The following is a 26,972-nucleotide window of genomic DNA, read 5'->3' on the forward strand; positions in this document are numbered from 1 at the left end:
TCGAGTACATATCCAAATTTTTTTTAAAGTGCAATTTCCTCTACCGCTCTTGCAGGCAGTGAGTTCCAGAGCCCATCACCCTACGGATGAAAAACATTCTCCCACTTCCTCTGTAATCCTTCTGCTAATTACTTTAAATTGATGTCCCCTGGTTATTGACATTTCTATGAAGGAAAAAAAAACAGGTCCTTCCTATCCACTCTATCTAGGCCCGTCAAAATTCTATACACTTCAAACAATCTCCCCTCTATTCCAACGAAAACAACTTAAGCCTATCCAATCTTTCCTCATAGCAAAAATTCTCCATTCTTAGCATCAACCTCGTAAATCTCCTCTGGACCCTCTCTAGTGCAATCTCATCCCTCCTGTAATGTGGTGTCAGAACTGTAGGCAGTGCTTAACTGCTGTCTAACTAGTGTTTTATACAGTACTATAAAAATCACCCTGCTGTTATATTCTGTGCCTTGGCTAATAGAGGAAAGTATCCCACATGCCTTCTTAACCACCTTATCTACCTTTCCTGCCACCTTCAATGATCTGTGGACATGCACTCCAAGGTTTCTCTATCCTCTACACTTTTCAGAATCCTACCATTTATTGTGTATTCCTTTGCCTTATTTGTCCTCCCCAAATGCATTACCTCACAGTTCTCTGGATTGAATTCCATCTGCCACTTTTCTGCCCACTTGATCAGTCATAGAGTCTTTTTTATGACACAGAAGGAGGCCATTCAGTACATTAAGTCTGTGCTGGCTCTCTCCATGGAGCTATCCAGTCATAAGGAGATATTAGGACAGATGATCAATAGCTTGGTGAAAGTGATAGGCTTTAAAGAGCATTTTATAGGGAAAAAGAGAGGTGGAAGGGTTCAGGGAGGAAATTCCAGACCATTGTAATATTGTGTAAACTCCTTTTACAGGGTATTAGAAGGTGAGCATTTGCAAATGGGAAGTTCAAACCAAACTTCACATCAAGATCGGACAGTCGCTCAATTCATCAGGACCTGAATATTATCGTCCTTTGAATGTGGAATGAGAAATGTTTGTCTGCTCTGACTGTGGGAAAAGATTTCAAACGTCAGTGTGACTGGAAAAGAACTGAGGCACATACACCTTAGCGAGAGTATTCCAGTGCACTGACTGAAGAGTTTTAACCAGTTACACAGTCTGAAAAAACATCACAGCGGGGAGAAACTGTAGACGTGTTCTGTGTATGGACGAGGCTTCAACTGATCATCCAACCTGGAGGGACATAAGAACACGCACGCCACAGAGAAACCGTGGAAATGCGGTGACTGTGGGAAGGCATTCAATTATCCATCCCAGCTGGAAACTCATCGGCGCAGACATACTGGGGAGAGGCCGTTCACCTGCTCCATGTGTGAGAAGAGATTCATAGAGATATCCAGTCTCCACCTGCACATGCGGGTTCACACTGGGGAGAGGCCCTTCCCCTGCTCCAAGTGCGGGAAGGGATTTGCAGAGTTATCCAAGCTCCATAGGCACATGCGAGTTCACACGGGGGAGCGGCCCTTCCCCTGCTCCTTGTGTGGGAAGGAATTCACTCGGTCATGCACCCTGCTAAAACACCAGAGAGTTCACACAGGGGAGAGGCCATTCAGCTGCTCCGTGTGTGGGAAGCGATTCATTGAATCATCCTGTCTGGTGGAACACCAGCGAATTCACACTGGGGAGAGACCATTCACCTGCTCCATTTGTGGGAAGGGATTCACTAAGTCATCCAACCTGTTGACACACCAGAGAGTTCACACTGGGGAAAAACCGTTCACCTGCTCCATGTGTGGGAAGGGATTCACTCAAAAATCAAACCTGCAGGCACACCAACGGCTTCACACAGGGCAGAGGCCGTTCTCATGCTCCAAGTGTGGGAAGGGGTTCACTCAGAAATCAAGCCTGCTGGCACACCAGCAGCTTCACACTGGGCAGAGGCTGTTCTCATGCTCCATGTGTGAGAAGGCATTCACACAAAAATCAAGCCTTCTGGAACACCAGCAGCTTCACACTGGGGAGAGGCTGTTCTCATGCTCCAAGTGTGGGAAAGGATTCACACGTTCATCCAACCTGCTGAGACACCAGCGAGTTCACGAGTGACCGCAGGGTTTGGATTCTGCTCTAATTGCTGCTGTTAATCACATCCACGACTGTTCATTGTCAGTTGGAGTTTTTTTCTGCTGTTGTTAGTAACCCGAATAACTGGGCTGGAGTTTAATACTCTGGAGAAATGTGAAATAATCAATTTTGTTTTAAATACACTTGTAGATTTTTGTCTTTCCCACCTGAGTGTTTTAACATCACCTGGCTGGAGCTCAGAAAGGACAATCTGGGGGGAGGATCATACGACAGGAACAGAACTTCAGCCTGGACACAGTCCTTCAGGATCACACTGAGAGGAACAAACGGCACTTTGGTCTTCCTCGTCTCTCTTCACTGACAGCAAAGTTCCCGCGTGGGTTAATCTTGAGACATGTAAGAAATGTGCCTCAGCTGTGCTTTTCCATGGTTCAGAGCTCCTGGGCATGGAACAGAAGGCTCCTTTACAACTGTGTTTAGAGTCAGGAAGAACAACGGTAAATGCTGGAAACGTGCTGTCAAATCAGAGATTGGTATAAAACTGTGATCTGTTCCTGACAAAGTGAAACGACTGCTTTACGTTTCCAGTCTAAAAATGACTGTGGTAATTATGGTACAAAGATTTAATGTGTTTGACAGCCCTGAGTCTACCATTTTATTACGGGTTATTTCATTTAAAATGAACCTTTTGAAAATAAATTGCTTAAAGTCTGCATTAAACTAGCAGATGGAGAAGTTCACAGAAGCCTTTGAAGATGCAGCAAACAGTGAGGATGATATCAACTGCTTGCAACAGGACATATGCTAGAAGAATGGGCAGACAAGTGGCAGATGGAATTTAATACTGCCAGGTGTGTGTTGATGCATTTTGGCAGAAAGAATAGGGACAGGCAATATTTACTTCATGGCACAGTTCTAAAGAGTGTGCAGGAACAGAGGGACCCAATGCATGTGCATTGATCTTTGAAGGTTGCAGGACATACTGAGAGTGTGGTTAGTAAAACATATGGGATCTTGGGCTTCATAAACAGGATCATTGAGTGCAAAAGCAGGGAAGTTATGCTGAACCTTTGCAAAGCTCTGGTTAGGCCCCAACTGGGGTATTGCAGTTAAGTGGAGGTGGTGGCATAGTGGTAATGTCACTAGACAAGTAACTAATGTTAATGCTCTGGGGAACATGAGTTCGAATTCAATTAATAAACAAAGCTGGAATCAAAAGCTTGTCTAGTGGTGACCATGAAACCATTGTCGATTGTTGTAAAAACCCATCTGGTTCACTAATGTCCTTTTTAAGGAAGGAAATCTGCCCTTACCTGGTCTGACTCACCTACCAAATCTAGAGACCCATGGATGTCAAGGAGCTTACAGGGTAAGATAAGGCAGAAAAGGAAAGCTTATGTCTGACACCAAGAACTCAATACTACAGAGAGCCGAGAGGGGTACAGAAAGTGGAAGGGTGAAATCAAAAAGGAAATTAGGAAAGCAAAGAGAGGGCATGAAAGAATATTGGCAAGCAAAATCAAGATGAACCCAAAGATGTTTCATCAATACATTAAGAGTAAGAGGATAACTAATGAAAGAGTAGGGCCCATAAAAGACCAAAAACGTAACCTATGTGTAGGGGCGGAAGATGTTGGTATTGTTCTTAATGAATACTTTGCGTCTGTCTTCACAAAAGAGGGGGAGGATGCAGATATTGTAGTTGAGGAAGAGGGGTGTGAAGTACTGGTTGTGATAAACATACGGAGAGAGGACGTATTAATGGAATTAGCATCCTGACTTGGATATCTCTCACAATTCCTTCATCATAACTGGGTAAAAATTCTGCAGCTTCTTGCATTTTGGGTGTACCTTAACCACAGCCTGCAGCAGTTTAAGAAGAAGGCCCACCATCACCACCTCAAAGAGCAACTGGGGATTGGTAATATACATTGGCCTTGCTAGTGACACCCACATCATAAGAATTATCTTTTTAAAATCTGTATTTGTAATGAATTAAAAGGCTCTGCAGAAATACTTCATCTCAAATCAAGATTCTTTCCCATTGTTGGGACAGAGTCTGTTTAGCAACCTAATCTCCCCCCCCCCCCCCCCCCCATCACACTCACATCACAAACTGTTGAGGCAACTGGCTTAATCCAGCAGCTTCTCCAACTCCACTCCAGCTCAAACTGATGCAACAACAAAGATCTACACAGGAGGCTAGGGACTGACTTCCACACCTAATGCCCACCCTGATACAAACCGGCTCTTAATTGGTCCATCTGTGTTTCTAGACTGTTCTGTCGGCAACACCTGCAATCAAACAAATGCAAAATACTGTAGATGCTGGAAATCTGAAATAAAAAGAAAATTCTGGAAATACTCAGCAGGTCAGGTAGCATCTGTTAACGTTACCTTGCAGAGGCTGAGTGCTAACTCTCGGACACTTCTTCCTACCTCGCCCTGGCCCATGACCCCCACCACTGAACATCAAGCTACTGTGTCCAGGACTGTCACTGGCCTCATCTCCTCTGGAGATCTTCCCTCTACAGCTTCCAAACTCATAGTCCTGCAACCCTGGACAGCCTGCTTCTACCTCCTTCCCAAAATCCACAAACAGGACTGTCCTGGTAGATCCATCATTTCAGCCTCTTCCTGCCCCACTGAACTTATTTCTTCCTATCTTAACTATATTTTTTTCCCCCCGTCCAGTCTCTTCCCACCTACATCTGTGACTCTTCTGACGCCCTACGTCATCTCGACAATTTCCAGTTTCCTAGTCCTAACCCCTGCTCTGGTTCACTAATGTCCTTCAGGGAAGGAAATCTGCCATCCTTGCGTGGTCTGGCATACATGTGACTCCAGACCCACAGTAAAGTGGTTGACTCTTAAATGCCCTCTGAAGTGGTCTAGAAAGCCACTCAGTTCAAGGGCAATTAGGGATGGGCAATAAATACTGGCCTAGCCAGCGATGCCCACATCCCATGAATGAATAAAAAACTATGGACGTCCAATCCCTCCACACCTCCATCCCCCACTAGGACGGTCTGAGGGCTCTCCGCTTCTTCCTTGAACAGAGGCCCAACCAGTCCCCATCCACCATCCTCCTTTGCCTGGCTGAACTTGTCTTCACGTTAAACAACTTCCCCTTCAACTCCATTCACTTCCTCCAAATAAAGGTGCTTCTATGGGTACGCACATGAGTCCCAGTTCTGCCTGTCTTTTTGTGCGATATATCGAACATTCCTTGTTTCAGTCCTGCTCAGGCCCCCTCCCCAAAATCTTTTTCTGGTACATTGATGACTGTGTTGGTGCCATCTCCTGCTCCGAACTGGAAAACTTCAACTTTGCTTCCAATTTCCACCCTTGTCTCACGTTCACATGGTCCATCTCCAACACTTCCCTTCCTCGGCTTCGCTGTCTCCATCACTGGGGATAGGCTGTCCAATAATATTCATTATAAGTCCACCGACTCCCAAAGCTACCTCAACTACATTTCCTCACACCCTGCCTCCTGTAAGGACTCCATTCCATTCTCCCAGTTCCTCCATCTCCAACGCATCTGTTGTGATGTTGCAACCTGCTTCTGATATGTCTTCCTTTTTCCTCAACCGAGGATTCCTCCCCTCTATGGTTGACAGGGCCCTCAACCGTGTCTGACCCATTTCCTACACGTCTGCCCTCACCCCTTCCCCTCCCTCCCAGAACCGCGACAGGGTTCCCCTTGTCCTCACTTTCCACCCCACCAGCCTCCACAGCCAAAGGATCGTTCTCAGCCACTTCCGCCACCTCCAGCGTGATGCCATCACCAAGCACATCTTCCCTTCCCCTGTCAGCATTCCCTCTGATACGTTGGTCCACTTCTCCATCACCTTGTCCCCTTCCCACGGCACCTTCCTATGCAATCACAGGAGGTGTAATACCTGCCCTTTTACCTCCTCTCTCCTCACCATCCAAGGCCCCAAACACTCCTTTCAGGTGAAGAAGAGATTTATTTCTACTTCCTTCAATTTAGTATACTGTATTCATTGCTCACATTGTGGTCGCCTCTACATTAGGGAGGCCAAACGCATATTGGGTGACCACTTTGCGGAACACCTCCACTCAGTCCACAAGCATGACCCCCAGCTTCTGGTTCCTTGCCATTTCATCACTCTGTTCTCATGCCCACATTTCTGTCTTTGGCCTGCCGTAGTGTTCCAGTGAACATCAACGCAAGCTCGAGGAACAGCACCTCATCTGCCTTCTGGACTCAACATTGAGTTCAACAATTTCAGAGCATGACTGGCTTTTGTTAAATATTTTATTTTCTTATTTTTTTACCATGTGCCTATCTTAAACTTAGTTTTTAACTTTTCGGCTTTTGGACAGAGCTGTTCATTATTCTGCCATTAACACTCTGGACTAATGCTTTGACTTTCCCCACAATTAGCACCCCCTTTGCCTTTGTTCCTTGACATCTTTGTTCATTTACTCTCCCCTGCCCTCTGCCCTATCACACACCTTCCCCCACCATCCTTCACTTGCTCAAAATATCTCTAACCATTACCACTTATGATGAAAGGTCACAGACCTGAAACGCTAACTCTGTTTCTCTCTCCACAGATGCTGTCAGACCTGCTGAGTATTTCCAGCACTTTGTTTTTATTTTAGGCAAGACCATGAACAGCCACCACAAAATAGACATCACAAGGTGACTTTGAGACTACCGTCTATGAAGGTAACAAACTACACACCACCAGCTTTGGGCTGCGTTATAACCACTAGAGCTCCACAATACCTCCGCAAGTACAAGACTGAATATTCAGGCCTGCAACTTTTTAAAGAAAGACTTTTCCAACCAAGAAGACTCAATAATCTTCTGTAAAGCACGAACACTTACCCCACTTGGGCCTTTAAACTACCTCTTATCCTTTTCTCTCTATCTGTTCTTGTATATCTATGTGTGTGAGTGCGGTTGCAATGATTTCAGGATTTGTTAAAAAAAATAATGATTATGTTTTACCTACGAGAAAACCTGACATTTGTCTGTCTAAAGACGCTCAGAGGCTAAAGCGTTATTTTAACAAAACACGATTGTGTTCAGTTGGGAGGTGAACAGTGGGAACCACCTATACCCCTTACCACCTGTCTGGAACAGAAACTATTTTGAAGAGCAGGGCAGTTCTCCCCAGAGTCTTGGCCAATATTTATCACTCAAACAACATCACTAAAACAGATTATCTGGGCATTATCACATTGCTGTCTGTGGGAGCTTGCTGTGTGCAAATTAGCTGCTGTATTTCCTACTTTACAGCATTGGCTGCAATTTAAAATACTTCACTGGCTGTAAAGTGTTTTGTGACATCCTGATGTCATGAAAGAGCTACAAAAATACAAGTCTTTCTTTAACAGAACAGAAAAAGCCCAGAAATGGAACAGTTAATAGCAGCATTTCAATTAGTCTCCTCTTTTCCTGCAGAAAACAAATACTCTACGCATTATGTTGGAAACAAAGCTGATTTATTCAATATTTATCCAGCCAAGTTATAGGGTTATTAACATCAGCAGAAACAAACCCCAACCGTCAGAATGAACATGGTTCAGTCCTGGGTGTGATTAACAGCAACAATAACAACAGAATCCAACCCCTGCAGTCACTTGTGAATTCGCTGGTGTTTCAGCAGGTTGCCTGACTGAATGAATCCCTTCCCACACACAGTGCAGGTGAACGGCCTCTCCCCAGTGTGAGTGCGTTGGTGAATCACCAGCTCCTTTTTCCTTTTAAAGTTCTTCTCACAGTCAGAACATTTAAAAGGTTTGTTATCAGAGTGAACTTGCTGGTGTGTCACCAGGGTGGATGACTGAGCGAATCCCTTCCCACACATGGAGCAGGTAAACGGCTTCTCCCCAGTGTGACCTCGCTGGTGTGTCAGCAGGTTGGATGACTGAGCGAATCCCTTCCCACACTCGGAGCAGGTGAACGGCCTCTCCCCAGTGTGAACTCGCTGATGTGTTAGCAGGTGGGATGACTGAGTGAATCCCTTCCCACACACATAGCAGGTGAATGGCCTCTCTCCAGTGTGAGTGCGTTGGTGTCTCAGCAGGTCTTTTTCCCCTTTAAAGTTCTTCTCACAGTCAGAACATTTAAACGGTTTTTTATCAGAATGAACTCGCTGGTGTGTCACCAGGGTGGATAACTGAGCGAATCCCTTCCCACACACTGAGCAGGTGAATGGCCTCTCCCCAGTGTGACTTCGTCGATGAGTTTCCAGTTTAGATGGGCATTTGAATCTCTTCCCACAGTCCTCACATTTCCACGGTTTCTCCATGCTGTGGGTGTCCTTGTGTCTCTCCAGGTTGGATGATCAATTCAAACCTCATACGCACACACAACACGCGTACAGTTTCTCCCCACTTTGAATGGTGTAATTTTATTTCAGTCTGTATAACTGGTTAAAGGTCTTTCCATAGTCAGTGCACTGAAACACTCTCACTCGGGTGTGTGTGTCTCTTGATGCTTTTCCATTCACACTGATATTTGAAATCTTTTCTGTCAGACAGAACAGACAAACATTTCTCCTTCCACATTCAAAGGACGAAGATATTCAAGTCCTGATGAATCGAGTGGCTGTCAGATCTCGATGTGATGTTTGGTGTGAGTTTGCTGTGTGTAAATCCTCCCCTTTTAAATCCTGTAAAAGTTTAGAAAAGCCATCACTGCCAGTCCAGGAAAGAAAATCACAACATTCTCTCCTCCTGCTTCCTGACCCACGAGGACCACACAAGCTCCCTGTTCCATAGTTCCTCCTATAAAGATGACGGCTGTTAGCCCCGGCCTGTCTCCGGGAGAAGTCCCGCAGCTGCCTCCCCACTCAGTACAAACATGGGACTGGAAGTTTCTTATTCAGGGTGAAACCTACACTGAATGTTTGTAAATCGGATAATGTTCCCTGTTTTTTATTGGGGCCTGGGACTACACTCGGCGTGTGTTTAGTCCGTGTTGCCCCAGGGTTTATTAACACACTCCCACCAGCCACCTCCTTCCTGTTTCATTCCATTTCTGCATTTTTGCTCTCACCCCTTCCCCATCTCCCAGAAGCACGATAGGGTCCCCCTTGTCCTCACCTTCCACCCCACCAGCCTCCACATCATTCTCCATCATTTCCCCCACCTCCAGTGTGATGCCACCACCAACAGACATCTTCCCCTCCCCTTTCTGCATTCTGGTGGGACCGTCCCCCCGCCAATCCAAACCTCTATCACATCCAACACCCACTCCCCTTCCCATGCAAGCACAGGAGACGTAACACCTGCCCTTTTAACTCCCCCCTTCTCACTGTCCAAGACCACAAACACTGTCTCGAGGTCAAACAGTGATTTACTAGTACTTCTTTCAATCTGGTACACTGCATTCACTGCCCACAATGTGGTTTCCGCTACACTGCTGAGACCAAAAACAGATTAGGTGACTCAGTTCAGTTCACAAGCTTGACCCTGAGCTTCTGGTCATCTGTCATCTTAATTCTCTGTTCCACTCCCACTCTAACCTCGGTCTCCTATACTGTTCGAATGAAACTCAACAGAAGCTCAAGGAACAGCATCTCATCTTTCAATTTGGCACTTCAGTCTTCCAGACTCAGTTCATCTATCTCAGATCATTTCTGTTACAATTCAATGGGATGTAAACAGTAATCCCGACACTTACCAGCACCTTTAGGAGCGATGAGGGGAAACCTGCTGTGTGCAAACTGAGAATAAAATCAATATGTGCTTCTAAAACTTCCCTTCTAAAACCTTTTAAAAGGAATTTACAAAAGTCATCACTATGATTACAGTATAGAAATTCAGAACAGACAATTCTCGTTTCTATGGAACATTATTTCCTCTCTTGTTCCCCCAAAGCTTTAAATCCCCGTCCCACACACTCTCCCTCCTCCTTGTGCTGAAATCCAAACCCATCGCACCATCTCTTTCCTCCACTGCCAGTTTTCTCCCTCCCTCCACTCTGACTGGGTTCAGTTCTCCAGCCCCTGTGTGCAGAGTGGGTTTTCTCCGGGTGCTCCGGTTTCCTCCCACATGCCAAAGACTTGCAGGTTGATAGGTAAATTGGCCATTATAAATTGCCACTAGTATAGGTAGGTGGTAGGGAAATATCGGGGCAGGTGGGGATGTTTGGTAGGAATATGGGATTAGTGTAGGATTAGTATAAATGGGTGGTTGATGGTCGGCACAGACTCGGTGGGCCGAAGGGCCTGTTTCAGTGCTGTATCTCTAAAAAAAAAAGAAAGGTTGTTGTTCAGAGTGACAATCAAATCAATGAGTCAATGATTTTCTCTCCTTGTCACTGGGACCCTGAAGTCCCGCCCACTCTGTGTCATCACCAAGATGGCCGCGCATGCGCTCTGCGCCCCCGCTCAAACAAGATGGCGGCCGTTCACCTGGGATTAATTTCCCATTCCCGGGAACAAAAAAAGCCGGAGCTGTAAAGGCGGGACCTGGCGGTTTCTGTTGGGGTCTGCACCCGCTGTTGCTGAAAGCTCCCCGCTCACCCGCCAGCTACATTCCTCCCCTGCGCCCCGCCGACTCTCACCCGTTGCGAAAGTCTCTCCAACACTTGCGCAGCTCTGATCAAAGTGACACTTGCGTGGGCTCCAGCTAGAGTCCAGCATCGCGCCTGCGCGCTGGCCTCCTGCAGCGTGAAAAGGGCACATTCACTTCCGTGTTAAATGTTGGGTAATTTCTGCGCGCCCGCATCTGATGCGCGAGTGACGGTTGTCTGAGACGTGCGGAGGATTTTACTAATTCATTCTTGGGATGTGGGCATCGCTGGTAAAGCTGGTATTTATTACCCTGTCCCGAGTCACCCCTTGAGAAGGTGCTGGTGGTGGGCGGCCGCCTCCTTGAACCGGTTTCATACGACTGAGTGGCTTGTTCGGCCACTTCAGGGGCAGTTAATAGTCAATCATGTTAGTGTAAGACTTCAGTCACATATACAGGCCCTGACCGGGTAAGGATGGCAGGTTTCCATCCCTCAAGGGGCATTAATGAACCAATTTTACACTAATTGCCAAAAAGCGGACTTATTTTATCTGGTCCTTCATCCCATTGCTGATTGTGGGATCTTGCTGTGCGCAGCTTGGGCTGCCCACGTTATCATGCATCACAAAAGTGAGTACAGATTTTAAAGGTGCTTAATTGGCTGTAAAGCACTTTGGAATACCTTGAGGTTGGGAAAGGTGCTGTATAATGAATGTTCTTAGGCAATCCAGCAGCTTCATGGTCACTTCTACTGACAACCAGCTTTTTTAATTCCAGATTTTGATTTCCAATTCTCAAACTGCCATGGCAGGATTCAAACTCACAGCCTCCGGATTAATCTAACAGAACCATGACTGAGTGCTACATGACAGTGTGTTTAATTCGGGAATTTGGTAAGTGTGGGAATTTCCAGGGTTGATCTCTTTCTAAAATCTAGTCAAGTTTCTATTTAGCATTTAACTTGACTTTCACATTAAATTGTAATCCCTTTTAGTCTTAGACAGTGGTAAACAAGCTGTCTGCTAGTGTCAGCTGCACAGTTATTTACTTGGGTAGCTAGTTAGAACTGGTTCCCTAGTCAGCAGGGCTTGACTCACGTCTGTGAAATTCTAGTTAGTATAAATACAGGAGGTTTTGCTAATGAACAAAGTAAGCAGCACAAAGTTCTGCTCGACTGAGTCCTGTGAGACAGAGAGCTGAACTCAGGAATTTAAGTGTGGGAATTTGGTGCAGTGAGGGAGGAGGTGCTGTTCTGGTCTTTTACAGAACAAGCAGTGATCCAAGAGAGGGGGCCAGAGGCATTAATTAGGGAGCAGGTAGGTGACTGGTTGGTGATTTTTAAGGTTTTTTTTCCCTTTTTAAACTGGGGCAGTAGTCTAAACGGTACTGGGGTGATATAAGTATTGTATGAAATTTGTAGGTGAACTAGTTGGACTACTTAATATAACTACAAATTCAGTGCTATTTCTAAACTTGAAAGCTCATTGCTTAGATAAAACACAATAGAGATGGCAGGGGAGGTGATATGCTACTGCTGCAACACGTGGGAGCTGGTGAATACCAACGTCGTCCACTGCAACCATGTCTGCAGATTGGGAAACTTTGGCTCAGAGTTGTTGAGCTAGAGTCCAACATTTGGTCAGTGATGCATCAGAGAGGGGGAAAGTTACCTGGACACATCGTTCCAGGAGGCAGTCAACTCCTCAGCTAGCTACTTCAGATTTGGTCAGCGACAGGAGGATGTGACTGCGAGTGAGGCAGGTAGCATTGGAGGAGCCTTAGTCATGACAGCTGTCCAACAGGTTGAAGGTACTTGCAGCTTGTGTGGACGAGAGCAGGCACTGCAGCGTGGATAAGCAAACTGACCACAGCATCGTGCTGCAGGGGACCATTCAAGTAGGGGGAGTAAAAGAGAATGTAGTTGGAGGGGACTGGATACTGTTGTCTGCAGCCAAGAACGTGAGTCCCGAAGGCTGTGTTGCCTGCCTGGTGTCAGGGTTAAGGACATCTCATTGAGGCTGGAGAAGAATGTGGAGTGGGAGGGGAAGGATCCAGTTATTGTGGTGCACATGGGTACCAACGACATAGATAGGACTAAGAAAGAGGTTCTGCTGAGGCAGCATGAGCAGCTAAGGGCTAAAGTTGAAAAGCAGAGCCACAAAGTTGTTAATCTCTGGATTACTACCTGAGCCACGAGCAATAAAATCAGAAAGTTGAATGCATGGCTCAAAGTTTGCTGTGGGAGAAATGGGTTTAGATTCATGGGTCACTGGCACCAGAGTTCAGCACCATTCATGACTCCTCGGATACTGAAGCAGTCTGTGTAGAAATGCAGCAAGACCTGGACAATATCCAGGCTTGGGCTGATGTGTGGCGTGAATGTTACTTGCCAATTAAGTGCCAGGCAATGACCATCTCCAACAAGAGAGAATCTAACCATCTCTCCTTGACACTCAATGGCATTACCATCCCCGAATCCCCCACTATCAACATCCTAGGGGCTACCATTGACCAGAAACTGAACTGGAGTTGCCAGAGAAATACCTTGGCAATGCAGGTGGATAAGGTTGTCAAGAAGGCATACGGCATGCTTGTCTTCATCGGTCGGGGCATAGAGTATAAAAATTGGCAAGTCATGTTGTAGCTGTACAGAACCTTAGTTAGGCCACACTTAGAATATTGCGTGCAATTCTGGTCGCCACACTACCAGAAGGACGTGGAGGCTTTGAGGAGGTTTACCAGGATGTTGCCTGGTCTGGAGTGCATTAGCTATGAGGAGAGGTTGGAAAAACTCGGATTGTTTTCACTGGAACGACGGAGGTGGAGGGGCGACATGATCGAGGTTTACAAAGTTATGAGCGGCATGGACAGAGTGGATAGTCAGAAGCTTTTTCCCAGGTCAGTTACTAGGGGACATAGGTTTAAGGTGCGAGGGGCAAAGTTTAGAGGGGATGTGCGAGGCAAGTTTTTTTTACACAGTGGGTGGTGAGTGCCTGGAACTTGCTGCCAGGGGAGGTGGTGGAAGCAGATACGATAGCGACGTTTAAGAGACATCTTGACAAATATATGAATAGGAAGGGAATAGAGGGATATGGGCCCCGGAAGTGCAGAAGGTGTTAGTTTAGGCAGGCATGGAGGGCCGAATGGCCTGTTCCTGTGCTGTACTGTTCTTTGTTCTTTGTTTGTTTGCTACAAGAGTGGGTCAGAAGCTAGGAATCCTGCGGTGAGTAACTCACCTCCTGACTCCCCAAAGCCTGTCCACTATCCACAAGGTATGAGTCAGGAGTGTGATGGAATACTCTTCACTTGCCTGGATGGATGCAGCTCCAACAACACTCAAGAAGCTCGACACCATCCAGCACAAAGCAGCCCACTTGATTGGCACCCCATCTACAAACATTCACTCCCTCCACTACCGATGCACAGTGGCTGCAGTGTGTACCATCTACAAGATGCAATGCACCAAGGCTCCTTAGACAGCACCTTCCAAACCTGCAACCTCTACCAACTAGAAGGACAAGGGCAGCAAATGCGTGGAAACACCACCACCTGCAAGTTCCCCTCCAAGCCACACACCATCCTGACTTGGAATTATATCGCCATTCCTTCACTGTCGCTGGGTCAAAATCCTGGAACTCCCTTCCTAACAGCCTGTGGGTGTACCTACCCCACATGGACTGCAGCGGTTCAAGAAGGCAGCTCACCACCACCACCTTCTCAAGGACAATTAGGGATGGGCAATAAATGCTGGCCTGGCCAGCAATGCCCACATCCCATGAATGAATAAAAAAAAGTACTAGGGAAAGAGGGAGCTGTACCATTGCGGCGGCCTTCACCTGAACCGCATTGTGACCAGACTCTTGATGAGTCGTGTAACTGGGACTGTAGAGAGGGCTTTAAACTAAATTGTGGTGGTGGGGCGGGAAATGTGTGGGTTCATTTGAGGGGAGATTTGAAAAGTTCAAGCTAAAGGACAAGGCAATAGTGAAGGATAACGATATGGGTCATGGTAACCAGAGTGTGACAGGAAGGGACAGAGTGTACAGAAAATATGGTCAGAGTAGGGAAAAAATGGCTTCAAATTAACAGAGGGGGAGGAGGGTTTGGGTGAAGGGAGATTTAGAAATCCAAAGATGAAAGTTGAAGCAATAGAAAAGTATATTGAAGCGGGCAAAGACAAGCTGAGTGGGATAGGAAGGGACAGAGAGTTTAACAGTAATAGTGCATCAAAGAGTAAGGTCCATGCAGGAAATAGTAGTTAAAATAAAATTGAAGTCACTTTATCTGAACACGCAATAAGATAGATGAACTAGTGGCATAAATAGAGATAAATGGTTTAGATCGCATCGCCATTACAGAGACATGGGCACAAAGTGACCAAGATTGGGAAATAAATATTCCAGGGTACATAATATTTCGAAAAGACAGACACAATGGAAAAGGAGGAGGGGTAGCCCCGATAATAAAGGATGATGTAAGGGCATTAATGAGAAAGGATCTTGGCTCAGAAAATCGGCAGGTAGAATCAGTATGGATGGAGATTAAGAATAGCAAGGGTCAGAAAATGCTGGTGGGGGTAGTTTATAGGCCTCCTACCACTAGATTGGTCCCTGGGATAAGAGGGTTAGTAAATTGGGTCTATATTCTCTGAGGTTTAGAAGAATGAGAGGTGATCTCATTGAAACATTCAAGATTATGAAGGGGCTTGACAGGGTAGATACTGAGAGATGCTTTTTAAATGCAATTAGGATTTCGACATCTACCATCCTTTCAAGCAGTGAGTTCCAGACCCCCCAGCACCCTCTGGGTGAAAAGAAATCTCCCAATTCCCTTCTAATCCTTCTGCAAATTACTTTAAATTGATGCCTCCTGACTGTTAACCTCTCTCCTAAGAGAAAAATACATTCTTCCAATCCACTCTATCTCAGCCCCATATAATTCCTTACACCTCAATTAAATCCCCCTCCGCCTCCCTTGTTGCAAAGAAAACAACCCCAGCCTATCCAATCTTTGCATGGAGCTGGAATTCTTTATTTCTGATGCATCTTCGTAAATCTCCTCTCTCCCCTCTCCAGTGCGATCACATCCTTTCTGTAACGTGACCAGAATAGTTCTCCATCTGCGGTCTTAACTTGTGTTTTATCCATTTCTAGCATGACCTCCCTGATTTTGTATTCGGTCCTTGACTAATAGAGGAAAGTATCCTATATGCATATCCCTTCATAACCACCTTATCTAGCTGTCCTGCTACCTTCAGGGATCTGTGGACATGCAGTCCAAGGTCCCTCTGAACCTCTAAACTCTTCAGGATCCTCCCACTTGTTGTGTATTTCCTTGCCTTGTTTCTCCTCCCCAAATGCATTACTTCATACTTCTCCGGATTGAACACCATTTGCTACTTTTTTGCCTACTTGACCAGTCCATTGAAATCTTCCTGCAGTTTTCAGCTTTCTTCTTCATTATTAACCACACGGCCAATTTTTGTATCATCAACAAATTTCTTAATGATACCCCTTACGTTTAAGTCTAAATCAGTGATTTATACCACAAAAAGCAAGGGGCTGAGGACTGAGCCCTGTGAAATCCCATTGGAAACAGCCTTCCAGTCACAAGACACCCATTGATCATTATCCTTTGCTTCCTGGCACTGAGCCAGTTTTGGATCCAAATGGCCACTTGCCCTTGGATCCTGTGGGCTTTTACTTTTCTGACCAGTCTGCCATGTGGGAGCTTGTAGATGTGGAGAGAATGTTTCCACTTGTGGGACAATCCAAAACAGGGGCCATAAATACAAGATAGTTATGAATAATTCCAACAGGGGAGTAGGAGAAATGTGTTTACTCAGAGTGGTGAGAATGTGAAACTCGCTATGGCAGCAAGTACTTGTTGCAAAAAGCTGAGATACTTTCAAAAGGAAACCAGACGAGTACATGAAAGAAATGGGAATAGAAAGATCTGCTGAAAGGCTGAGATGAGGTAGATGGAATGGGAGCAGAAACACCAGGTTGAATTCTATGTAATTCTGTGTAAACTCCTTTTACAGGGTATTAGAAGGGGGGGGTGGAATTTGCAGATGGGAAGCTCAAACCAAATACCACATCAAGATCTGACAGACACTTGATTCATCAGGATCTGAATATCATCGGCCTTTGAATGTGGAAGGAGAAATATTTGTCTGTTCTGTCTGTAGGAAAAGCTTTCAAACATCAGTGTGACTGGAAAAGCACCGAGACGCACACACCCGAGTGAGAGTGTTCCAGTGCGCTGACTCTGGAAAGAGCCTTAACCAGTTACACAGCCTGTAAAAACATTGCACCATTCACAAGAGGGAGAAACTGTACATGTGTTGTGTGTGGACGAGGCTTCAACTGATCATCCAACCTGGAGAGGCATGAGGACACCCGCAGCATGGAGAAACCGTGGAAATGTGGGGACTGTGGGAAGGGATTCAATTGCCCATCAAAGCTAGAAATTCATCGGCGCACTCATACCGGGGAGAGGCCATTTCCCTGCTCCATGTGTGGGAAGCGATTCACAGTATTATCCAGTCTCCATACGCACATGCAAGTTCACACTGGGGAGAGGCCGTTCACCTGCTCTATGTGCGGGAAGGGATTCACAGCATTATCCAAACTCCATATGCACATGCGAGTTCACACTGGGGAGAGGCCATTTCCTTGCTCCGTGTGTGGGAAGGGATTCACTCAGTCATGCACCCTGCTGAAACACCAGAGAGTTCACACTGGGGAGCGGCCGTTCACTTGCTCTGTGTGTGGGAAGGGATTCATTGAGTCATCCTGTCTGGTGGAACACCAGCGAGTTCACACTGGGGAGAGACCATTCACCTGCTCAGTTTGTGGGAAGGGGTTCACTAAGTCAACCAACCTGTTGACACACCAGCGAGTTCACACTGGGGAGAGGCCGTTCACCTGCTCTGGGTGTGGGAAGGGATTCACTCAAAAATCAAACCTGCTGTCACACCAACGGCTTCACACTGGGGAGAGGCCATTCTCCTGCTCCATATGTGGGAAGGAGTTCACTCAGAAATCGAGCCTTATGGCACACCAACAGCTTCACGCTGGGGAGTGACCGTTTACCTGCTCTTTGTGTGGGAAGGGATTCACTCATTCACCCAACCTGCTGAGACACCAAGTTCACAAGTGATTGCAGGGGTTGGATTCTGCTGTTATTACTGCTATTAATCACATCCAGGACTGAACTGTGTTTGTCCTGATAAATGGAATTTTTTTTGCTGCTGTTAATAACCACAATAACTGGGCTGGAGTTTAATATTCTGGATAAATGTGAACTAAATCATTTCACGTTTGTTATAGACACATTGATACGATGGGCTATACATTTTCCATGTTTCTACTGATAGTTGGGGTTTGTTTCTGTTGATAACCCCTCTAACTGGGCTTGTGTTTAATATTCTGGATTGATCTGAAATAAATCCGTTTTGTTTGAAACACACTATTGTAGATTTTTGACTTTCCCACCTGAGTGTTTAGCATCACTTGGCTGGAGCTCAGAAAGGACAATCTGGGGGGAGGATCATATGGCAGGAACAGAACTTCAAACTGGACACAGTCCTTCAGGATCACACTGAGAGGGACAAACGGCATTTTGGTCTGTCTTGTCTCTCTTCACTGACGGAAAATTCCCCGTGTGGGTTAATCCTGAGTTGTGGAAGAAATGTGTCCCAGCCGCTCTCTTCCATGGTTCAGAGCTCCTGGGCACGGAACAGAAGGCTCCTTTACAACTGCTTACAGTCAGGAAGAACAACAGTGACTGCTGAAAACTTGCTGTTAAATCAGAGATTGGTGTAAAACTGTGATCTGTTCCTGAATGAAAGTGAAACGGCAGGGCTACGGACCAAATGCTGGAAGGTGGGATGAGAATTGGTGGATTGTTTTTTGGCTGGCACAGACAATGATGGGCCAAGTGGCCTCTCGCTGTGCCTTTAAACTTTCTATGATTCTATTCTAAGATTGGGAAATAAATATTCCAGGGTACACAATGTTTCAGAAAGACAGGCAGAATGGAAAAGGAGGAGGAGTAGCCCTGATAGTAAAGGATGACATAAGGACATCAGTGAGAAAGGATCTTGGCTCAGAAAATCAAGTAGTAGAATCAGTATGGGTAGGGATTAGGAATAACAAGGGTCGGAAAATGCTGGTGGGAGTAGTTCATAGGCACCCTAACTGTAGTTATATTGTTGGGCAGAGTATTAAACAAATGATTGGAGCTTGTAATAAAGGCAATGTAATGATTGTAGGGAACTTTAAAATCTTCATATAAACTGGACCAATCAAATTGGCAAAGGTGTCGAATACTTTTGTGACACTTTACTGGAGCAATATTTTGTGGAACCAACTAGGGATAAAGGTGTTTCAGATCTAGTATTGAGACAGGGTTAATTAGAAATGTCATAGTATAAGATCCACTGGCAGATAGTGATCATGGTACAACTGAATTCCACATTCAGTTTGAAAACAATCACAAACAAGATCTTAAATGTAAACAAAGCCAATTACATAGATATGAGGAGAGAACTGGCTACGGTTGATTGGCTAAATAGACTGAAAGGTATGGCGGTAAATAAGCAGGGGGAAATCTTTAAAGAAGTAATTCAAAATGTTCAACAAAAATACATTCCATTGAAAAGGAAATACTCAGCGAGAAAAATCCATCCATGGCTCACTTAGGAAGTTAAGGTAGTATTAGATTAAAAGAAGAGTTGCAAAGAATAGTAGCAAGTCTGGGGATTGGCAGTATTTTAGAAACCAGCAAAGGGCAACCAAAAAGTTGATTAAAAAGGGAAAAAATAGAATGAGAGTAAACCAGCCAGAAATATAAAAACATTGTAAGAGTTATTACACGTGTGTAAAAAAGAGTAGCTAAAGTAAACGTTTGTACCTTAGCAGCAGAGAAAGGAGAAATTATCATGGGCAATGAAGAAATGGTAGAGACATTGAACAAATATTTTGTCTGTTTTCACAGTCGAAGACACAAGTTACATGCTAGAAATAAAGGGTAACCTAGGGGCTAATAAGGGTGAGGGAAACAAGCTAATATCAGCCGAGAAAAATGTACTGGAGAAACTCGAGGGACTAAAATCTGACAAATCCTCAGGATCTGATGGTCTACATCAAAGAGATTGGTGCAGAGATAGTGGATGCGCTGGCTATGATTTTCCAAAATTCCCTAGATTCTGGATCAGTCCCAGCAGATTGGAAGTTCGCAAATGTAACATCGCTATTTGAGAAAGGAGGGAGAAAGAACTCAGGAAATTACAGGCCAGTTAACCTGGCATCAGTCGTCAGAAAAGTGCTGTAAATGATTATTAAGGAAGTCTTAACAATGCACTTTGTAAAGCATAGTATGATTCGAACAAGTCAACATGGTTTTATGAAAGGGAAATCCTGTTTGACAAATGTATTCGTTTTTTGAGGATGTAACTAGTAAGGTAGATAAAGGTGAACAGTAGATGTAGTGTACTTGGATTTCCAAAAGACATTCGATTAGTTGCCACACAAGATAAGGGCTCATGGAGTTGGGGGTGATATATTAGCATGGATAGAGGATTGGTTAATGGGAAGCAGAAAGTTTGGATAAATGGGGAATTTTTAAGTTGGCAGGCTGTGACTAGTGGAGTACCACAAGGATCAGTGCTGGGGCCTCGGCTATTTACAATCTATATTAATGACAGATGAAGAGACAGAGTAATCTATCTAAGTTTGCTGATGATACAAAGTTGGTGGGAATACAAGCTGTGAGGAGGACACAGAGGCTGTAAAGAGATATGAACAGGTTAAGTGAATGGGAAACAAGGTGGTAGATGGATAATGTGGGAAAGTGTAAGGTTATCTACTTTGGTCATAAGAATAGAAAAGCATTTTTTTTATTAAAGTGTGAAACTTGTAGATGTTGATGTTCAGAGAGACTTGGGTGTACTTGTACAAGGAACACCAATAGTTTAACATACAGGTATACCAAGCAAATGGCATGTTGGCCTTTATTGCAAGGGGATTGGAGTACAAGAATAAAGAGGTCTTGCTGCAATTGTGTGGGGCTTTGGTGAGACCACACCTGAAGTACTGTGTGCAGTTCTGATCTTCATATTTAAGGAAGGATAAACTTGCAGAATGTTGTGAATTTCTATCCTGAACTGACAGTGATGGCTTTTGTAAACTCCTTTTACAGGACCTTAGAAGGGGAGGATTTACACATAGCAAATCCAAACCAAGAGAAATGTTTGTCTCTTCTGAATTTCTATCCTGCACTGAGTGATGGCTTTTGTAAATTGAGAAATTACAGCTATTGGGAAAGTATTGAACGGGCTGGGGCTTTTTTTCTTTAGAAAAGAGAAGAATTAGCGGTGGCATCATAGAGGTCTTTAAAGTTATGAGGGTACATAGAAACATTGAAAATTTATGGCATAGAAGGAGGCCATTCAGCCCATTATGTACATGCCGGTCAAAAAGAGCTGTACTTCCTAATCCTACTTTCCAGCTCTTGGTCTGTAGCACTGTAGGTTACAGCACTTCGAGTACATAGCCAGATATTTCTAAAGTGAGATTAGGGTTTCTACCTCTACCACCCTTTCAGGCAGTGAGTCCCAGACCCCCATCACCGTCTGGGTGAAAACAATTCTCCCAGTTCCCCTCTAATCCTTTTGCTAATTACTTTTAAAGTCGATGCCCCCTCTCTGCTAAGAGAAAAATAGATCCTTCCTCTCCATTCAATCATGGCCCCTCAAAATTCTATACATCTCAATAAAATACCCCCCTCAGCTGCCCCCCCAACCACCGCTCCAAAGAAAATAACCCCAGCCTATCCAATCGTTCCTCGTAGCTGAAATTCTCTAATTTTGGTACATCTTCATAAATCTCCTCTCTACTCCCTCTCATATGATCACATCCTTCCTGTAACGTGACCAGAACTGTACGCAGTACTCCATCTGCGATCTAACTAGCGTTTTATACAGTTCTAACATGACCTCCCTGCTCTTATATTCTGTGTCTTGGATAGGATCATAGGAAATAGGAGCAGGAGTAGGCCATTCGGCCCATCAAGCCTGCTCTGCCATTCAAATAGATCACCTCTACTCCATATCCCCCCATTATCCCCATATCCTTGGATGTTAGTATTCAGAAATCTATCGATTTCTGTCTTGAACATGTTCAAATGATTGAGCTTCCACAGTCCTCTGGGGTAGAGAATTCCACAGATTCACCACCCTCTGAGTAAAGAAATTCCTCCTCATCTCAGTCTTAAATGTCCTGCTCCTTATTCTGAGACTGTGTCCTCTTGTTCTAGACTCACCAGCCAGGGGAAACATCCTATCCACATCCACGCTGTCACGCCCTGTAAGAATTTTGTAAGTTTCAATGAGATCACCTTTCATTCTTTGAAACTCGAGAGAATATAGGTCCAGTTTCTGCAATCTCTTCTCATTAGACAATCCTGCCATCCCAGGGATTAGTCTGGTGAACCTCCGTTGCACTCCCTCTATGGCAAGTATATCCTTCCTTAGATAAGGAGACCAAAACTGTACACAATACTCCAGGTGTAGTTTCACTAATGCTTTATACAATTTAAGTAATAGATATTTACTCCTGTACTCAAATCCCCTTGCAATGAAGGCCAATATACCATTTGCCGCCTTAACTGCTTGCTGCACCTGCATACCAGCTTTTAGTGTCTCATGTACAAGGACACCCAGGTCTCTTTGGACATCAACACTTCCCAACCTCTTGCCATTTAAGATAATAGAGGAAAGTATCCCATATGCCTTAACCGCCTTATCTACCTGTCCTGCTATCTTCAGGGATCTGTGGACATGTACTCCAACTCTGTTCCTCTAGACTCTTCCACACTGTCAATGGCCAATTTTTGTATCAGCAAATTTCTTAATCATGCAAGCTAGATTTAAGTCACATCGACCATTATGTTTTGATTCCTGGCGCTGAGCCAATTTTGGATTCAACTGACCACTTGCCCTTGGATCCCATGGGCTCTTACTTTTCTGGCTAGTCTGCCATGTGGGACCTTGTAGGACCCACCTGAGTGTTTAACATCACCTGGCTGGAGCTCAGAAAGGCCAACTTGGGGGGGGGGGGCGGGGGGGAATGCGGATGCGGGGAAGGGGAGGATCGTACGACACGAAGGTGCATATGGGATCCATAGCCAGATTCCTTTTAAATGAGTTGAGGGTCTCTGCCTCAACTACCCTTTCAGGCAGTGAGTTCTAGACCCTGACCTCCACCCCCACCCTCTGGGTGAAAAAGTTTTTCCTCATCTCCCCTCTAATTTTTCTACCAATCAGTTTAAATCTATGCCCCCTTGTCACTGACCTCTCTGCAATGGTAAATCGACCCTTCACCTCGACTGTATCCATGTGTGGGAAGGGATTCATTCAGTCATCTGATCTGCTGAAACACCAACTTGTTCTCACTGATCAGAGCCTTTTTAAATGTGCTGACTGAAAATAGCTTTAAAAGCTGAAACTACTTGACGCAACACCAACGAGTTCACTCTGGGGAGAGGCCGTTCACCTGCTCTGTGTGTGGAAACAGATTCAATACTTCATCCACCCTCCTGCGACAGCGGCGAGTTCACAGGTGACTGCAGGTGTTGGATTCTGCTGTTGTTGTTGCTGTTAATCACATTCAGGACTGAACCATGTTCATTCTGATAGTTGGTGTTTGTTTCTGCTGATGTTGAACTCCATCCTAGTTATAGAGGTTATTAATATTCTGGGTAAATGTGAATTAAATCAGCTTTATATCCAACACTGTGTGTGTGGAGTATTTGTTTCCAGAAAAAGAGGAGACTAATTGAAATGCTGCTGTTGACTGTTCCATTTTTGGGTCTTTTCTCCTCTGTTAAAGAAAGACTTGTATTTTTGCAGCTCCTTTCATGACATCATGACATCTCAAAACATGTTGCAGCCAAAGAAGTTTAGAGGGAGCTTTACCCCACATGGCCAAGTTCAGCTCCTATTTCTTATGTTCTTTGTACCTAACCCCGTGCTGTACCTGTCCTGGGAGTGTTTGATGGGACAGTGTAGAGGGAGCTTTACTCTGTATCTAACCCCTTTTTTCGTTTTTTGTTTTTTTCCCGTTTTTTTTTTAATATAAGGTGGCCTTTATACCCCAGGCCCCTTTTATATATTTTATGTTGAGGGGGCCTTTATTCCTCAGGCCCCCTTTTATATACATGTTTATATTTTTAACAATAACTTTATTAAAACAGATAAATAAACCAAAAACTCAAATTAAAATGCCATTCTCGGCGTCAACGATGCACTCCAGTCCCTGCGGTGCCCACCGGTCGCGGAAGGCCTCAAGCATACCGGCGGACAGCGCAGTATCCTTCTCCAGGGTCATCCGGGCCCGAACGTAACTGTGGAAAAGGGGCAGGCAATCAGGGCGGACGGACCCCCCAACGGCCCACAGCCTGGACCTGTGAACTGCCACCTTGACCAGGAGCAGACCAACGAAGCGATCCTCCTCCCAGCTCACCCCAACACGCATCGGGTGCCCAAAGATCAGGAGCCTGGGGCTGAAGTTCAACCAAAACTTTAGCAGCAGCCCCCTTAAATACTCCGAGGGGCTGCAACCACTTACTTTCCATATAAACATGAATAACAGACTCATCCAGGCCACAGAAATTACAGGCGGTCTGGGTGTCTGTGAGCCTATGTAAAGCTTACTGCCCTGTGCAGCACTCTCCACCCCAGGTACCCAATGTAAAGCGGGGGGGGGGGAAAAGACTCCCACATAGGGCGACCTCCACCATGGATTCCCCTCGCTGCCAGATGGCAACATGGACTGCCATGCCATATCCGGGTGGCAAACGTGGGCGAGGAAGTGGAGAATGTGCAGGAGTAGCCCGTATAGGAAACCCTCCATGCAGTGTGGACTGGCAGGGAGGGCATTTCTGAGAGGTGGCTCTGGTTGTCTGGGCCTGGCTTCTGAGGAGGGTTTCGGGTCCAATGAGCTGTTCCGGCCGAGTGGGCATCAGCTTCAGCTACTCCTTCACCTGTCGGTCCATCCCCAGAGCCGGCTGCCCAGACAGCCAGAGCCTTCGCCGCCGCCGGAGGAGCACCCTGACTGGAGGCAACCATGTTCCAGACTCTGAGTAGATCCTGGTGAAAGACTGGCAGCTCCCTCAGAGAGGTGAGGCTAACGGTTGCCGCCAGGAGCTGCATGTCATCTAGAAGGCAGTGCCCCGGTGGAAAAAGTACGTCACCAGCGCACAACATCTGGGAGGGTGGTTGACGTAGAGGTACCTCTGCAAGGTCCAAAAGTGGAGAGTCGCAGCCTGGATGCAGACGCACACCAGCGACTGACTGCCCTCCTCAATCGGGAGACTTAGGGCCGTGGCAGAGACCCAGTTTTTATCTCTTGCCCCAGAAGAAATCGACGAGCTTCTTCTGGATCTTGGTGGCAAATTCAGGGGGTGGAACCAAAGTGACCAACCCGTACCACAGCATCAAGGCCACCAGCTGGTTTATGACCAGCGATCGTCCCCTGTAGGAAAGCACTTGGAGCAGTCCTGTCCAGCGCACAAGCTGAGTGGTGACTTTCGCCTCCAATTCCTGACAGTTTGCCGGCCAGGCTTTCTCAACAGGGCTCAGTTAGACTCCCACATAGAGGTGGTGTGTGGTGTTCCACACAAAAGGCACTCCGCAGGGAGTCCACCCGCCAATGACCCACCGGGAGTCAGGAACATTTCTCCCAGTTGATCCTCATGGAGGACTCAGCAGAAATGATCTGCTGGCATTTGAGCATCCTCTGCAAGTCAACGGGATCTGACTGTGAGGATCACGTTATCGACGTAAGCCGAGAGGACGACCTGCATGCCCAATCGAGGGAGAGAAAGGCGACCAACAGACCAGTCCTCTGAGAAAGATGGATAAGGTTCCGGACCAGGTGGATGGTGTCCTGAATGGACCGGCCCGGGACCTTGAAGGACTCTTTGGGATGGAGCATGTGGGCCAGCACGGAGCCCAGGCAGGTAGATATAGCCTGGGTAAAGATCTTATAATTGATGCTGAGGAGGGAGACTGGGCGCCAGTTCATAAGCAGGCGGAGATCACCCATCTTTGGCAGCAGGACGATAACCGGCCTGCGCCATGAGAGGGGCATCTCCACGGTCTCCAGGATTTCCCCCAGGACCCATATGTAATTGCCCCCCAGGATGTCCCAGAACACCCTGAGGAACTTCATGATCAGCCTGTCCAGCCCCGGGGATTTGACCATTGAGAGGTGGTGGAGGGTGCCAGTCAGCTCAGCCAATGTTAGTGAAGCCTCCAGTCCTTCGGCGGCCTCCGGGCTGACCTTGGGCAGGTCCTCCCACAAAACTCTGCGCATGCCCTCGCCAGACAGATCCGAAGAGAACAGAATGCCATAATAGGTATGGAACAAGAGGCCCGTTCCCTCTGGATCCGTGATGGAGGATCCCTGGTCATTTTTCCAGCAAGCAGAAGAAGGGTGAGGTGCGGTCCAAATCTTTCAGGATCTGGATCTGCGACCTCATGTATGCACCTCGGGAACCTACAGGCTGCAGGTCCTTCAGCATGCCCTCCTTCTCTTTGTATGCTTGCCACAGGCCCGGGTCTATGATGGCCTGACCAATACGGGACTCCAAGTCGAGCACCTCCCTCTCCAGGCACCCGAACTTAGTCTCCAGCCTCTTGCTGGACCCCTTCACATACTCCTGACGGAAGACACAGATGTGTGTCTTGCCCACAACCTATCATGGCCTCAAGTAGGGGAAGCGTCCCTGCTTCCTTCTCCAGTCGGCTCAGAATCGACAGAACGAGTCCTGGAATTGCTCGTCCTCCAGCAGCTGGTTGTTAAGATGCGCCCACACAAGGTGGTGGTCCAAAAACGGCACCAGCCACTTGGAGTCTGCCAAGACGCAGTAAACGTACGCCTGCGAAATGTAAAGGCGGTTGATTCGGGACCCTCCTCCTCAAGACCTCCAGTTGTATACATTGGAGTCGGGATAGAGATTCTGCCAGATATCCACCATGTCGAGGGAACTGATCAGTTCCCTCAAGGTCTCCACCGACGCTTGGCTGTGCTGGGAACTGGAGCGATCCCTCACCTCGATGGTGCAGAAAAATCCCACCCTCACCTCCCCCGAGGATGGTACATACATGTTCACAAAGCGGAGCAGCACGCCACCCAGGCAAACGGCGAGGTGGAGCAAGCGGCCCGGCACAAGCTCTTTGACCCCCAAGATCTCTGGCTGAGAAGTTGGGGCCAATAAGATAACCACCCCACTAGAAATCTGGGTGAAGTGACTCATGTAGACTCCACCCTGCCACTCCAGCAGCCAGGTGGCTTTGTCTCCTGGAACAGT

At 46.3% G+C, this 26,972-nt stretch overlaps 1 protein-coding gene, 1 long non-coding RNA gene and 1 pseudogene across 7 annotated transcripts in view; 2 read left to right on the forward strand and 1 right to left on the reverse strand.

Moving 5' to 3' along the window:
- Nucleotides 1-1,249: 1,249 nt before the first annotated feature.
- LOC137349077 (zinc finger protein 271-like) lies at nucleotides 1,250-18,063 on the forward strand (annotated as a pseudogene).
- The window catches only part of LOC137349072 (zinc finger protein 774-like), a 41,034-nt gene continuing 21,638 nt past the window's right edge, over nucleotides 7,577-26,972 (reverse strand). For 2 of the 6 annotated variants that reach the window (XM_068014382.1, XM_068014380.1), the window contains exon 3: nucleotides 7,577-8,746. In XM_068014382.1, the coding sequence (XP_067870483.1) occupies nucleotides 7,709-8,383 (675 nt within the window). In that variant the 5' untranslated portion in view covers nucleotides 8,384-8,746 and the 3' untranslated portion in view covers nucleotides 7,577-7,708. Of the gene's footprint in view, nucleotides 8,747-9,759; nucleotides 9,849-10,492; nucleotides 10,754-26,972 lie in introns of those variants that run through there. The other 4 variants (XM_068014383.1, XM_068014381.1, XM_068014378.1 and 1 more) reach the window with 4 other exon arrangements.
- Nucleotides 10,794-16,767, forward strand: LOC137349081 (uncharacterized). Its single transcript, XR_010969234.1, has 3 exons — nucleotides 10,794-10,883; nucleotides 11,370-11,485; nucleotides 16,636-16,767. It is a non-coding gene; the product is annotated as an uncharacterized lncRNA (long non-coding RNA).

This window comes from Heterodontus francisci, chromosome 34 (assembly GCF_036365525.1).
Source record: "Heterodontus francisci isolate sHetFra1 chromosome 34, sHetFra1.hap1, whole genome shotgun sequence".
Classification (NCBI taxonomy): Eukaryota; Metazoa; Chordata; class Chondrichthyes; order Heterodontiformes; family Heterodontidae; genus Heterodontus; species Heterodontus francisci.